At 33.0% G+C, this 16,885-nt stretch overlaps 1 protein-coding gene across 12 annotated transcripts in view; it reads right to left on the reverse strand.

Moving 5' to 3' along the window:
• The window catches only part of RFX3 (regulatory factor X3), a 358,977-nt gene that overhangs the window by 161,716 nt on the left and 180,376 nt on the right, over positions 1-16,885 (reverse strand). For all 12 annotated transcript variants that reach the window (XM_074197449.1, XM_074197448.1, XM_074197442.1 and 9 more), the window contains one exon: positions 16,209-16,333. In XM_074197449.1, coding sequence (XP_074053550.1) covers positions 16,209-16,325 — 117 coding nt within the window. In that variant the 5' untranslated portion in view covers positions 16,326-16,333. The remainder of the gene's footprint in view (positions 1-16,208; positions 16,334-16,885) is intronic.

A 16,885-nucleotide genomic window follows, 5' to 3' on the forward strand; every position in this document is an offset into this window, starting at 1 on the left:
GAGGAATCGGGAAGAAATAAAACTATACCACCACCACCCCCCCAACAAAATTGGAAGAAAATGTGAAATAACTCATTGGAAAAACAATTGACCTTGAAAATGTATCCAGGAGAGATAATTTAAAAATTATTGGGCTAACTGAAAGTAATGACCAGGAAAAAGCCTAGACTTTATTTTTCAAAAAATAATGCAGAAAAATTGCACTGAGATCCTAGAAGCAGAGGGTAAAACAGAAATTGATGGAATTAACCTATCAACTCCTTGAAAAGATCCCAAAAGAAAAACTTCCAGGAATATTATAGCTAAAACTCCAAAACTCCCAAGTCAAAAAGAAAATACTAAAAGATGCCAGAAACAAACCATTCAACTACCATGACTCTATAGTCATGATTACACAGGATTTGGCAGCATCTATATTAAGTGCTTGTAGGGTTTGGAATAAGATATTCCAGAAGGCAAAAGATCTTGGTCCATAACTAAGAATCAACTACCCAGCAAAACTGAACATCCTATTTCAGGGGAAAAGATGAACTTTCAATGAAACAGGGGACTTTCAAACTTTCCTATTGAAACAACTAGAACTGAACAGAAAGTTTAATCTGCAAGTATAGGACACAGGCGAACCATAGAGGGGGTGGAGGAGAAGAACTAAGTATGAGGAATTTAATGATGGTTAACTGCTTGTATTCTTGCATGGGAAGAAGATACTGATAACTCATGACCTTTCTCATTTATAAGAGGTGTTAGGAGCCATAAATACACAAGGCACAGGAAGGAGTTGAATATAATGGCATAATATAGTAAAAAGATGGAGTCAGTGGGTGATAAAGGAAAGTACTGGGAGGAAGAGAAAGAGAGGAAGAAGGGGCTAAGATATTCACATGAGTCAAGAAAAAGCTTTTACAATGGAGTGGAATAGGGGAAGGCAAGGGGGAATGAGTGAGCTTTCATTCTCATCAGAAATGACTCAAAGAGAAAATAACATACATATTTAATAGGGTATAGAAATCTGTTTTACTCTAAAAAAGAAATGAGAGAAAAGGGATGGGATAAGGCAGAATGGGGGAGGGGGGAGTAGGCGATAGGAGAGAGGGAAGAATGTAGGAAAGGGTACCCAGGTACAACACACTTCTGAACATAGGATGAAAGGAGTGAGAGAATAGAATAGATGAGAGTGGGAAGGAATAGAGTGGAGGGAAATACAGCTAGTGATAGCAAATGTGGGAATAAATATTGAAGAAACTTCTCTGATCACTATGATGGGGAACACTCATCCCAGAGACAGAGCCATTGGAATCTGAATGCAGACTGAAGTACATTTTTTTTCTCTCTTACTATTCTTGAGGTTTCTCAGCTTTTGGGGGAGGGGGGGTTTGTGATTACTCTAACAAGAAGATTATTGTAATAATAATATAAAATAAGCCAAAAAATGATTGGAAACATGAAAAAAAGAGAAAATATTGCCCAAATGAACAATCTCATTCCTCTATAAGACTCCTTGAAGGTCCCATGTCCATATGACTTGTTGAGACAAATACTGATAGTCCCAAGCATAAAATGAACAATTAGACAAAACAGTGATCCAATCGATATATACTGACCATAGTGTCCAACAAAAACTTTTCAAGTGTCACATATAGAATTGAATATTTCTTTATGACTACATTATACTCTATAATATCAATGATTATCAAAACATATAATAATTCTGTATGATTTCAGCTTTGAGAGCTTATGTGGCCCACGGACACACTATTAGGAAATATTGTTCATTGATATTGAAGATGTATTATCAAAATATCAAGTGTTCCTCTTTGAAAGAATAAAAGAGTAAAATCTAGAGAGGTTTTCTTTTTTTATTTAATAAACAAATCATTCTATATTGTATGCATATTAAGTCTTTTCTGAAAATAATTTAAAGTCAAATAATTTTAATTCATACAAAGTAACATAACCAATTAGATTTTCTTAAATAACACTGCTAATTCCTAGTATTTAATTTTACCATTTTATTTATAACAGAATAAAGTACTTAAGATTAAATCACATCTTTTCCACTAACATAATCTCACAATATATTATTTCCCTAGCTCTAAAATATAGTACAATAACTATCAAAGAATTGATCTAGATATATTCTGACTTTTAGAATAATTTGAAAGATTTATATAATTATTTAAATTACCATCCCAATTATTATATATGAAGAACTGTGTATTTTTTATATAGAAATATAAAATTTGCAATTTTTGATGATAAATTATTCATTTGAAAACAGTAGTTGTATAAATTATCCTCTACCCCCTAATGTAAGAGAAGATGCTTGGAGAAAGTCCAATACAGAGCAGAAAAAAATATCAAATAGATGGAAAATGGTCAGACAAGAGAAGATAAAAAGAATCAGGGTCCTTACAGAAGATTAGAGAGAAAATTAATAATAGTGTTCAAATACAAGAAATAATACTATATGGATGGTGAACATCTGTTCTTCATTCCCAAATTCAACATACTATCTTCCTTTTACTAGAAGAGATGTCTACATGCTCTAAGAGTATTTCTATAGGTTTCTAAACTCTTTATCACTTTGATAATGTCTATCTTCTTTCCTTGTCATGAAGATGCTAATCATTCCAAAGCTGCTTTAGGGTGAAGAGATTTGAAGTTTGTGAATAATGTAGAGATTTTTATTCAATTCTTTCCAATGTGAGATGTTGAAATAACAAGTAGATAGAATTACTAAGAAAATGTTAGATGAACTTTGAAAATTTGTAGGTAATAGAAAAGATATTGCAAGAATGGACAAGGATAATGTCTTGGTTTTAAAAAAATGAGAAAGGAAACCTAAAAAAATGTAACATGATAAGCTTAGCTTTAAATCCTGGTAAAAATTCTAGGAGGCATGACTGAAAGGTTGGTTAATAGACATTTAGAAAAGGAATCAGTGAATATACAGAGCAGTATGGCTTTAAGAGCAGGTTATGCCAGACTAGTCTTACATCATTTTTTGAACAGGGTAACAAAACTGACCAATTTGAGTAATGCTATAGACATTCTTTGTATTAATTTCAGCAAAGCCTTACATATTTTTGTACAAAAGATGGGAGCAAGACCTAGGATAACTACACAGACTTGGAACCAACCACTTGGATGGCTGAGAAAGAGATACTCTCCTGATGGGCATCTGATCTAGGTCTATTTAACATCCATATGAGCAATCTGTATAAAAGCAAATATTATACTTGGAGATGACACAAAACTGGGAAGATCAACAATGCAGAATTATTTGAATATTTTGATACTATCAACCACTACTTTGCCAGAGGCTGTTTCCAAAGGCAAATGGCAGAGCAGTGGAAAAAGTCACTTAACCTCTGACTGATCAGTTTCCTCAACTGTAAAATGAGGCTCACAATAACATCACAATAACATCTACCTCCAAGGGTTGTGATAAGGATCAGATAGGATCTTAGTTATAAAGCAGATAGTACAGGGTTTATCAAGTAATAAATATTTCATTTCCTCATTTCTTTCTTTCTGTATGACATACTGTGTCATTAACTTCCTTCCATGAATTATGGGCTTCTTTCCAAAGATCAACTGAAGGTATCACTTATTTTGTTTTTAACCATAGATGCTTCCTACCAGTTATATGACCCAGAAAAAAATATATTCTAGTGCTATTCTGAGCCTCCTACAGAAACTCAATAAATATTAAAAATTGGTCATTAACAGTGATGCTACATATGAGAATGCTTAATGAAAGTTATAGAGACTTGGTATCAAATTCTTTGGGCTTTGAAATTTAAATCCATTAAACAGTTCAATTCAATGGTCATTTATTAAGCACTTAGCATGGATGAAGTATTGTGACATTCCTGTGAGCACACAGGGCATCTCAGAGGAGGAATCATGACCTAACAGATAATGTGGATGGGTGCCAGAGACTTGGTCCACTCTCTATACCAATTATGAGATGAGATAACTCATTGAAAACTCTTTGTGCTTTGGAATAGGAAGACTTAGGGTCCCAAGTCCATAGTCTTGTGATAATGAATATAAAATATTTTATAATTCTGTAAAATAAGAGATTCCCTGTAAGTTCTCTCTCATATCTAAGTCTATTATCTATGAATATACAACATATAAACTAAAAGACAAACCAGATTATTAATTATCCTAAGATTATTTTGGGGAGGGGTTTTTAAGAGACAACTAAGTGGGATAGTGGATAGAGCTCTGGATCTGGAATAAGAAAGACCTGAGTTCAAATGTTCCCTCAGACATTCACCAGTTATATGACCCTATGCAAGTCACTTAATCTGTCTCAGCCTCAGTTACATTATATTAAAAAAATGTTAATAATAAGAGCACTTGACTTTCAGGGTTGTTGGAGTGGGGGATGAAAATAAGATGATGGTCATAAAGTACTTTGCAAATCTTAAGAGGTTCTGATAATTTTTTTTTTTACCATTATCATAGATAGGGGAACACTATATTAAAAGGCAAAAACATTTCGATCAAGAAAATGGCCTGTTCCTAGCTCTAAAATTCTATGAATAACTCATGAAGAATATATAAGAGGTCAAAAAACCCATTTCCAATCAGTGTTGACAGTCAAATTGAAGTTTGACAAAATTAATTTATAGGTTGTTGGGTCTGCATCCTTATGACTCAATATTCAGTGAGACTAGGGGAAAAAAGTAACAATAAGAGGTAGATTCAAAATTTCAGCACTTGAGGAGATAGGAGATGTTAATTAGTCCAATACCTTGATTGTTACATGGATGCCTTCTATATCTTGGCAATAAAGGACATCAGCTTCAGCTTTAAGAACTCTTGTGAGGGGCGGCTAGGTGGCTTAGGGTCAGCCATGTGGCACAGTAGATAAAGCACCAGCCCTGGAGTCAGAAGTACCTGGGTTCAAATCTGGTCTCAGACACTTAATAATTACCTAGCTATGTGGCCTTAGGTAAGCCACTTAACCCCATTTGCCTTGCAAAAAAAACAAAAAAAACAAAAAAAAGAACTCTTGTGATAGGAAACTTGCTACCTAACAGCAGACCATTTCATTCTGAATGCACTCTATTTTTTTAAAAATCTAGAATTTGAGGAAAAATTTGCTTCCCTTAAATATCTACTGAATTCTCCTATCTATAGATGGTTAATTCAAGTCTAATCCCTTCTTCTACAGAAAAAACCTTCAATTAAACTTAGTCATAGCCAACAAGTTCTTCCAAAGTGTTCTCTAAGTTAAATATCCTAAGTTATTATAGACTCATTCATATCTGAAAAGAACTCAGATTCATTCATTATCTTGACCATCTTCCCCACTCCCAAACCCCTACAACTTCTTGATCTAGCAGTGGAGGTATAAGGAATAGACTCATTATAAATTAAGGGAAGTGAGGGGAGACTAACATAATAGAAGGAGAAATACTTAAATATCTGAAAATGAGGATATGAAACAAGGAAAGACTTCAACATAACCAGAAGGGAATTAATGGTTTGGCTGACGTAGCAAGAATTGAGTAATTGAAGTCCAAGTAAACTATGAAGATTTAAGAAATACTATCTGATTGTTCATTATAAAATATAATTCAATTTCCTTCCATCCTAAGAAACTCTTACTGTTCCCATTTCTATTATCATCCCATTTCTAATTTTCCTCTCCTTTGGCAAAATAGTTATTATTCTTATATAACAAATAATATTTTTTACATAAGAATACATTGGAATCTCACTATCATGCTAACTTTGATGTCCCCTTTATATATATTGTTAATAAGCCTTTCAAATGATGCAGGGGAAAGATGAAGAGAATTGTGAATGTAGTAAAGAAAATTGGGTGGAGATATAAATTGAATAAGACCTTACTCTTGAGATATAAATTGACTAAAGTGGAGAATTATGTATGTAACAGAAACAATTGTAATCTTAAAAGCTGCTTAGGTGGAGACCCTCCCCATTCTTAATGTACCATAGATTCATTATTTAATATAAGATTTGTATGCTGATCTCCTTGGGCTTTATCTAATTCCTGTTCTAGTAAGAGAAAGGGAGTTCACCTTTTACCCTCTGGATGAGAAGCAAGACAGAAAAACCTCAGCTTGACTCCAGCTCAGGGCTGCAGTCTTCTCTGACAATGGCCTAACCATCACTGTTTGGCTGTTCTTTTTTCTTTCTTTCTCTCTCTTTCTCTTTCTCTCTCTCTCTCCGCACAACCCTTCCATGTTTTGTAACCTTTTTGATAAATTTTGTTTTATTTCCACCCTTGCTTTCCCGAATCTGTATAATGATTACTCATAGGCAGAACTGAACTCAAGTAGCCAGTGGCTATACCAAAACAGTGCTTAATTTTTTTTTTAATCAGGAATAAGACAATTTTATATTGAATTCTGCTATAAAATATTGTCATAGAAGGTTTTAATAGATCTCTGGTTAAATGTTAGTTGCCATTGAATTATAGAAGTCAGAACTCAGAAGGCTGAATGCTTAGGAAATGTGATTTCTTCCTCCTCTCAATGGAAAGGTGATGAATTCCTGTAGTTAGTTGTTAGACATGGTGAATCTGTCAGTTTATTTTGATAAACTACTCTTTGCTACAAGGGAAACCTTTTGTGACAGACATGGCAGCTGAAAAATTTTGGTACTGTTTAAAAAAATCAGTAATAATTTTTTTAATATAGAAAAGAAAATCAATATGAAGGCTGCCCAGCAATGTGAAATTCGAGGAATTCAAGGAAAGCAGAAATTCCCTAATGCCATGCTGCAATTCTGAAATTTTTGACTTGGTTTATACTTTGCAAAATCATTTTCTTTTAAGCTTAACTCATCTCAATCTAAAGGGTTTTTGGTTCCTTATCACAATGGATTTTTCGGGAATGTACCAGGTTAAGATCGAATGCCTTCTAGTCTATGCAGTCTTGTACTTAAATTTAAAATATGTTATTTACACTGCAGAGCTTTTCAGTAGTCTTCCCTGTATTTGCTAATATAACATTAAATTAGAATTACCAAATGTGGATTTTGGAAGGGGTATTAAAAGTCATGTAGTCTACCTTCATAATACAGGGTTCATTTCTACACTCTTTGACAAATAGCTATTCAATTACTATTTTAATATCTCCAGTAATAGGGAACTCAGTTCCTCATGAAGCAACCCAGGGAGGGAATGAACTGTCTTAGGAAGTGACTTTTCTTTCAGTTTGAAATGTACCCTCCTTAAATATTCATTAGGAAAAAGATTTTGTAACAACAAAGTACAAGGGTTTTTTTTTTTCTGTTTTCTAGTTTCTGAAGATCATGTTTGAATGCTTTCTACTAAGATAAATACAATTTCTCCAACTATTCCTTCTTTAGATAAGCTTCAGACTTTCCACTCTAGTCAGCTTCCTCTCAGGGAGTCCTACCTTCTTAACCTCCCTCTTAAAATGGTGTCTTCAGAACTGAATACACCATTTCAAATGTAATTTTATTGTAAAAAAATAATTTGATGACAGTGAACATCATTGACCTTAGACTGACAGTAGAGTGCTAATTTGTATTGACGATCAGTAGCAATGCCTTTAGATAAGATCTACCCAGTTGTGTTATTTCAATTTTTGGTTTTGTTGTTCCCTTGAAACACCTTACTTTTATGTAGATGCTAAAAATTAGCAACTCTGGTTCTAAAAATGAATATGCTCTTCAAAAGCTAAAATCATTATCTTTTGTTTTTTAAAGTACTCTACAGAATTCATTTAAAAATCTAACCCCATCCCATAGTGTGTCAGCCATGGGCTTAATTATGGGAACACTATCCCCTCAGGGAACCAAGCCAATAGCAATAGAATCCTAAAGAAGAACAAAACACAGAAAAATGTCTTTGTTTCAGTTGATTATATGAGATAATAGTCCCAAATGAAAAGAATTCTATTCATCTGCATCAAGGCCAAGATAAAGCAGAAAAACAAACCTCTTGGCCCTAGACAGAAGGGAAAGATTTAAAACAATAACCATCAGCACACTGCCAAGTGCTTACCTCTCCAAACTGACCAGGGGTTCCATTTCTGGAGTCCCTTGTTCAATGTGTTATTGATCCAGCTTTGATCCAATAGTATATGCTGTTTGTTCAATGTTTAACACACCATAGGCAATCAATAAATATTTAACAACCACCATCACTCCAATCAAAAGAAGTCTCAAAGGACTCTATTACTAACCAGCATGGCCTTTCTTTGACAATAATGCTGTCCCATACAAAAGACATAGGAAATAGATGTAGCATGCTATCATGGAGAGAGAAAAAAATATTGCTAAAGTGGACATAATTTTTATTAATTGCAACTGAAAACCTTTAGGAGGGATTTGTAATGCTTCTAAAAATTACACCCACTCAAGAATATTTACATAGAAAATATCTGATTCCTAAGTATCGAAGGATGTCCATAAATAACCATGAAAAATAAGAACAAAATTATTATTAATTTAAAACTTATTATTACTGGTCTCTTGCCTATCTGACACAGTTTTGATAGGGTTTTTTTTGTCCACAAAAAAATGTCAACTCTCTTTATTAAAGGAGGTCTGTAATTCCAGAATCATAGGATTAAAAACTAAGAGGAACCTTAGAATTCATCTGATCAAAAAATGCTTATTCTGAAGTTTATTTCTATTTGGAAAACTAAGACCTTAAATAGTTTTGGTGACTTGCCCAAAGTGGAAGTCTCCCTGCCTCCAATACTTCTCTTCTTCCACAGTCTTTTATTCATGTAGCTGCCAAACTAACATTTCTATGCTACATTTCTGACCGTATCATTCTCTGTACCATGCCACGTGTCACAAATAATTAAGAAAATTATTCAATATATATATATATATATATATATATATATATATATATATATATATACACACATATTTCAATGTGGTTGGAACTTGCTTGATTTAAATTTTATTGAAAATCTATAGGTTATATAGAAGGCTAGAAATGGAAAAATGGATTATTTGTGAAAGGTATACTTTAATATTAAATGATGTGTGATTTCAGGATGAAGAGTAAAATTGCCAAAACCTTGTGAAATCTATGTAAAACAAAGGAAAACAAAAAAGGATATATTCGATATTAGATATTTTAATAGATTACAAGTTGTGAGGTTTATTGCATGTGAATAAATGTGATTACTTTTACTTTGTCCCAAGTAATTCACACACTACTATATAGTGAGAATAATTATTGTAGTAGTTGAAAATATCTCTTTAGTCTAATTGCATTAGTACCATATCACCATCGCTAAAAACACATTTAAAAATGTTTTGTTTTTTATAATTTTAGCTATTGTTGTTCTTAGAAAAAGCTTGAAATGATCAGCAAGAAATCAGCAATATTAATTTGCTTTCTCTGTTATAGATTATAAATTATATTGTTTTCATAAAAAGTATTTGTTTATTCTGATTTTTATTCTATATATGATGGTATTCATTGTCTTCTTATTGTCTAACATTACTTCATTGAGTATTGTTTCACAAACTGCTGTTTTTTTATTGGCAGTAGTCTCTTGAAGGAAAAAAGAGAAAAGGGTTAGTGTAAGATCACTTGAAATTGGGACAATTTATATTTACATTTTAATGTTAATTATGAGTCAAGAGATGGAAATAATTCTTTACTTAAATTTTCTAAAATCAATTTAAAAATTATTTCAAAACAATAAGGAAAATCCTGCTTACCAGTGTATTCAAAGTATTATTTCACAGAATGATAACATTTCAGAGGAAGGAAATTTACAAGTAACCTGTTTTCAATGTCTATGTGAACAAGAATTCTTTCTATGACATAATTGACAAGTAACCAGTTGACTTTTGCTAAAAGATCTCCAATGAGAGAAGAAAAAAATTCGTGAAGATACCTCCATGTACTCTATTACTTTTCTCGAGATTAGATCCAGTTTCTCTAAACAATATTGACACATATGGTCCAATATGGACTTCCTTATTGATTCCAGCTGTTAGTATGTGTTTGGATTTGTACTTTGGTTTTTATAGCTCTGGTTCCAAAGCTCTACCTATTGTACTATCTATCTATTATAACAAAGTACTTAAGATTCAATAGGATCATAGATTAACCATGTTTCCTCATGTATAAGATGTACCCTTTTCTGAAAAAAATTTAGGGTCTAAAAACTGGGAGTATCTTATAGAGGGTTGTAGATTTTTTTACTTGCATTTCCCACTTTTTCATACTTCTTGTCTTTGCGCTCATTGTTTCGCATTGGTTACCAGTATATTATGTTATGTTTTGCCATGTTCTGCCCAGAAATGGCTCAGAAAAGATTTTCATACAGTTAAAAGTGATCCAGTTTTAAAGACTATCAGACTGCCTTCTGTGGGGGTGGGAGGCGGGAAGTGAGATGGGGGGAATTGTAAAATTCAAGAAACAATAAGAAAATAAAAAATAAAAAATAAAGTGATTCAGTCTGCAAAACTGAATGGAAATCATGCTGCTGAACAACTATTTGTCCTCCTCCACATGAGAAAACAATCCATGACTGGCAGAAGAGAGTCATTACAGGCAAGTCAGCAAAATGGCCTGATTTAGAGAGGGAAATTGGTGAGATTTGACTGAAGACAAAGGGAAATTGGATGTCCTATGTCCACAAAGGAGGCAAGAATTGCTTATGAAAAAGAAGAGCTCAAATGCCATATTGCACCAATCTATCTGATTTCAAAAGAGGACACAACTGGTGCTTCAGGTTCATGAAACGGAATGGATTAAGTATGTGTCCATGCATTAGATATGCTGCAAAGATGCCTGAAAGCTATGAGCAGAAGGTCTTTGAATTTCATGATGAATAAACTTGAGTTCAATAAATTTATGTAATAATTTTTTTTTTCAAATTTCAGGCCCCAGTATTAAGGCACATCTTACGTATGGGGAGTTGATAGGCTTCTTAGACTGAGAGACCAGATAGTTCAACCCCCTCATTTTATAAGATGAGGCAACTGAGGCCTACAGTACTGCTAACATCTCCCTAATCCTGGGTGTTAATAATTTCTTAATATATTTTTATTTAAGTCATAGGAAAAAATATTAAGGAGGACAGAGCCAAGTACAGCCTCCTGGAGGGCCTCCTTCCAAAATTATTTTGAAATCAATTGATACTGAACCAATGATTACTTTTTGGTTTTGGTCATTTGGTTATTTCTGAATCTATATAACAGTTTTTCTACCCTTTTTTTTATCTATAAAAAGTAATAGCATGAAGAACATTATCATATGTTAAACATATTTGAAACGTATCACCATCTTTGCATAGTCTCTCTAATTTTCCTATTTTTCTCAAAGGCACCATTATATTAGAAACCTAGGTGTTCAGCCACTTCATGTTGCAATCCTTACCTCTTCCCCCTTCTTTACCCCCCCCCCCCCCAATATACAATCTGTTACCAAGTCTTACTGGTTCTTACTTAATATCTAGAGAAATTTTGCAAACCACAACCACCTTAATTTATTCCTATTCCTCATCATCTTTTGACTGAGTTATTGGAATAGTTCCCTAATTAGTCTCCCAATATCCAAACTTTTCCCTACTTAAGTCCATCCTCCAGTTATCAAATTTTCAATTTTATAAAAGCATAAATCTGACAATGTCACTTCTCAAAAAATTCCATTAAGCTCCCTTTTTCCTATAGGATAAAATACCTAAATCTCTTTTTTGAATTTTAAGACCTTTCTAATATTGCACCAATCCATCATGCCTTTCATGTATATCCAACTCCAGCAAAATGGGTTGAATCATTGTTTTCAGTAAACTACATTTCATCTTTCACCCTTGTATCTTTTTTGCACAAGGAAGCTTTCCCCTCCACTTCTCAACTTCTTGGAACATCTCATAAACTACAAAGTGTAGTTCAAATGCCATATTTTAAAAAAAAAAGCTCTTTCCTGCTTCCCCAAAGGTTATTAATTCAGTCCTCCTCTTTCAATTACTTTGCTTTTCTTTTGAATATATTTTGATTTTTTTACTTGTAAACGTGTTTTTTTCCCCATATTTGCCATTCCTTTGCCATTGAAGGCATGAACATCTTCCTTTTCTTTTAACCTGGAAGCCTAGCACTGTGTCTGGCTTATGTAGGCACTTAACAAATGCTAAATGACTCAATGAAATGCTTTGCTAAAAATCTAAGTAATTAAAATTTAATGACTCTTCCTGATTTGACAGGGTAACAATCCTGTCAAAAAAAGGAAATAAGGTTAGTTTTGTGTGATCTAGTCCTGATTCAAGTCATTCTGATACTCTGTGATCACCACATAGATGCTCACTATTATTTTCTTTAAAAATATGTTCTGGGCAGCTAGGTGGTGTAGTGGATAAAGCACTGGCCTTGGAGTCAGGAGTACCTGGGTTCAAATCTGGTCTCAGACACTTAATAATTCCCTAGCTGTGTGGCCTTGGGCAAGCCACTTAACCCCATTTGCCTTGCAAAAACCTAAAAATAAAATAAAAATATGTTCTAAAATTTTTTCGGAAATTAAAGTTAATCTCTCTGGATAATAAGTTTGTAGACTTTCTTCCATTCCTATTTTTTTAAATTACAACAAAATTTGTATTCTCTAGTCGTCATGCTTCCTGGAAACAACAAATCAGCTGATTTTGCTGGAATTGAGTGTGCATGAAGGGCAGAGTAATTGGAAAGGTCTTTGAAGTTCAAAAAAAAAAACCTTTGGTATTTCATCCTATAGGAAATAGGGAGCTTTCTTTTAAAGATCATGGAGCAAATCTAAATAGGAATTTTTTCAGTTGTCTTCAGATGTGGCTCACTGGGACTTGGCCAAATGATGTCATTAAGGACAAGGCTTTCTTCTTACCATATCTCCCTACTTGTCCTAGGTATTAATTCCTTATCATCCATTTTACTCTGATCTTTTTAATCTTTTTTGGCATAAAAAAGAAGAAAAATAAGGAATTTATAATTCATGACTTTAACACAGTATTAAAAAATTGAGCTATAGCAGTAAGACAGGAAAATTAAGGGAATAAAGACAGACAAAAGGGAAACAAAACAATCATATTTTGTAGATAATATGATGAAGTATCTAGAGAAGCCTAAAGAATTATCTTTATATTAACTGAAACAATAAATAAATTCTGCAAAGTTGCGGAATATAAAATAAATCCGTGAGGAATACAAAGAGAAATTCTATGCAAAATAATAACAGTATATATCAGATACTTGGGTTTTTTTTTCCTATTAAGAGCTACAAAGGAAGTTTATGAATGCAATGACAAAGCAGTGTTATAGAAATAAATATACAACTGAGAAAATATTAATTATTCATAGGTAGGTGGTCCCAATATTAAAAAGTACAAATCTACCCTAAATTAATATATTTAGTACCATACTGTTAAATATGCATATCCATTCTTGTTAATGAAAAAAATATACTTTTGTCATTACTTAAGACCTATTTAGATAAAGTAGTCAATGCAGGGGGACAGAAAAGGCCTTGTGCCAAAAAGAATGTCTTGGAATGGATCTAAATAGGTGTTTAAGATATGAAGAAAACCTCAAACAAAGGTATTACTGAGAAATAATTTTATGATCCTGGTCCCTCAGCAGAACTTTTGTTCTGATCCCTAGGACTTCCTGAAGAATTAAAGAAGTAGATCTTCCATTTGTCTTGGCACAAGTCCCTGATTTAGATATGCAAACAAAAGTGAACAATGTCTTTCCAGAGTAAGCTCTTCCCTTTGGGCTAGACCTTGAGGTCATCTTACATAAGGACACATGGAGTATCTCATTTTATATAGGAGGGAAATGAGGCCAAATCAAATGATTTGTCTAAAATTTAGATTTAACCAGTATCCTGGTACCTAAAGTCTCTAACTTCTCTTTCCAGGATATCACACAGCTATCTATTCATCCTTCGTGGTTCAATATCCTCATATAATACTATGCTGAACAAAGCTTTGAATGCTTCTCTGGCTCCTCCATCACTAGATAGCGTTCCATCTTTCCAACTATCAAATTTCTTATGGGTTCTTTAAACCTAATCTAATTAATCACTGCTAATACGTAAGTGAAAGTTTTGAACTGTATTTTATTTTGGTGGTTGGGGAGGTGATCTTATCTTTAGAGTTGAATTCATGGTCTAGTTAGTTGTAGAAGTTTTAGTCATCTGGATTGGGAGTTAATTTCTTTTAAGAAATTGAATAAGTAGCAATTCAATCAACATATTGGCACCTTGAAAGTTTATGAGTATTCAGGATTCCAAAACACTTTTGATGACAATGACAATGTACTATTCTAAGGCATTACCAATTACAGGGAGCCCCTTCAGGTTTCTCAAGAAAGGTGATAAGATCAACATGATGTCTCCCTTAGGCAATGGCATGAAAGATATATTAAAGAGGAAACAAAATCAAGTAAATTTCGGGGTGGCTAGGTGGCGCAGTGGATAAAGCACTGGCCCTGGAGTCAGGAGTACCTGGGTTCAAATCTGGTCTCAGACACTTAATAATTAACCTAGCTGTGTGGCCTTGGGCAAGCCACTTAACCCCATTCATTGCCTAGCAAAAACCTAAAAAAAAAAAAAAATCAAGTAAATTTCAAGATAGGCTGCGCATGGGCTAAGAGAAACAGAGTGAAAGCAAAGAACTAGCTTTAGCTAGCAATATGATCATTCTGAAATACAATAGAAGCTACTGACAATGTACATTCGTAGTTATTGTTGTAGACATTAATTACCCTACAACTGAAAATTCAAGATACACCTGTAAAATACTCAGTAGACAAAACCAAAATTGGCCTTCAAAATTTTTGGAAAAGAACACAAAAGTGAAAAGAGAGTAAAGATTGATTAGGAATGATTGAATAAAAAGGAGAAACACCTAACAATTTATTAGTAAGAATGTAAAATTTTGTTACCCTTTACAAAAAAATGATAATAAGAGGTCTTGACTGGCTATATTTTCTCTCATTACATGGGATTAGCCATCTTCCCTTCTCAATTAGTTCAAGATTTTTTTCACCAAACTCCACTTTTTCTTTCAGAGTTTTGACATTAACGTGACAAAGCAAAGAAAAATAAAACAAAACCTAAAAGCTTCTATCTCAACAAAGTCTAAAAGAAGATTATTTTAATTTAAAAAAGTATAGGACTTTAGTGGTTTAAAAAACCCCAACAAAAAAAATAACAATAATTCATCTTTTCTCATTTTTATGATCAAACCTGCTTCTTTGACCTTTCCCTCCACTCTTAACAATAAAAGAAGGTAGTTTTGAGATTGTTCTCCCTTGTTTTCCTGGCAAAGATACTGGAGTAGTTTGCCATTTCCTTTTCCAGATCATTTTACAGATAAGGAACCAACAGAAACAGTATTAAATGACTTCTCCAGGTTCATACAGCTAATAAGTGTCTGAGGTCAGATTTGAACTAATATCCTAACTCCAAATTCAACTTTCTATTCACTGTGTCACCAAGCTGCCCCTCTTCCCCAACTACACAATACAATTATAGAAATAGTATTAAATTGCACATACTATTGATATAAATAAATTCAAAATTCAAATTGATCCTATTATATGAATTTTCCCACTTATTTTCTCAACACTTTAGAAGAAATTACATACTACAGTGTTCAAAATCTTCATGCCAATATTTTAATTTTTATAAATGACATTTTTTCCAGCACCTTTGAAAAAACATCAAAATTCTCAAGACAAATGATAAAATTTTAAAGTTAAAAAGTATTCTCACATTTAAAATGATATGAATTAGATCCATATACCTCTGAGATAATTTGCTTACATTAAATATTATTTGCCAATATAACAAAAAAGACATCCTGCTAAGCACTGTACAAAACCAAAAGGAAAAATCTTTGCTCAGAAGCAATGTCCATCCACTATTTTAACTATCCTAAGTATAAGATTGTTCTTTAATTTCAACAACTTCAACATTTCATGAATGTAATGCAACGGATGATTCAGCATGTTATATGAAATCATCTTTTGAAAGTACAGTTATAAAATATTTAAAAAATTTTTAAAGTATATCAGTGTTCTAAGTTAATTTGATTAGGAAAAATCTCTGAAGCTATACCTGCTTCAGTACTGAAAAAGGAAAGTCTACCTAGCTCTCAAAGGCACTCATTTGGCAACCCTCTCCTTCAAGGTACAATACAACATGGATGAGGGGTATGCCTTGAATACTGAGATGTGATATTTACCTGTTGTTGTACGGGTACTTGCTGAACTACTTGAGTGGGCACTGCAGCTTGGCCAGCCACAGACGTCTGTAAAGTCACTGTCGAACCCGTGTCCGATCCAGTCTCTGATGTCTGCATGATGGTTTCTGAAGAAAATTAAATCAGAAATCAGGTTGAAAACATCCTTCCTTCATTATGAAACTGCCTTCTAATATTAAAACACAATACTGTTATACATTCTAACTACCCCTCAGAGACACACACACACACACACACACACACACACACACACACACACAATCATACATACAAACTTATACATACACACAGGGAAATAAAAAATAAAAAGAAAATCTCTGCTCTCTCTAGATACAAATATGAATAGTCATTTAATTTGGTATACCTAATATACTTATTTTTCACTAAACAGATCATCACTCTGCAACAAAGCATAAAAAAATTCACTCCAAAATTTTAAAATGTAACTTTTCTTTTTATGGGTGAGAAGGTTGTAAAATGAAAGCAAATCAATAAATATTATTTTTTAATCTAGGATATCTAATACTATATAATTCTATACTGAGATCTATGATTTTAAGGAAATATTTCAAGATGTTCCTTTTAGAATGTTCGATTCTGAGATGGCTCTGAATCTAATGGAATGTGAAATAAATCACTATAGGCATAGTTTTATGTTT

Source organism: Macrotis lagotis, chromosome 8 (assembly GCF_037893015.1).
Source record: "Macrotis lagotis isolate mMagLag1 chromosome 8, bilby.v1.9.chrom.fasta, whole genome shotgun sequence".
Classification (NCBI taxonomy): Eukaryota; Metazoa; Chordata; class Mammalia; order Peramelemorphia; family Peramelidae; genus Macrotis; species Macrotis lagotis.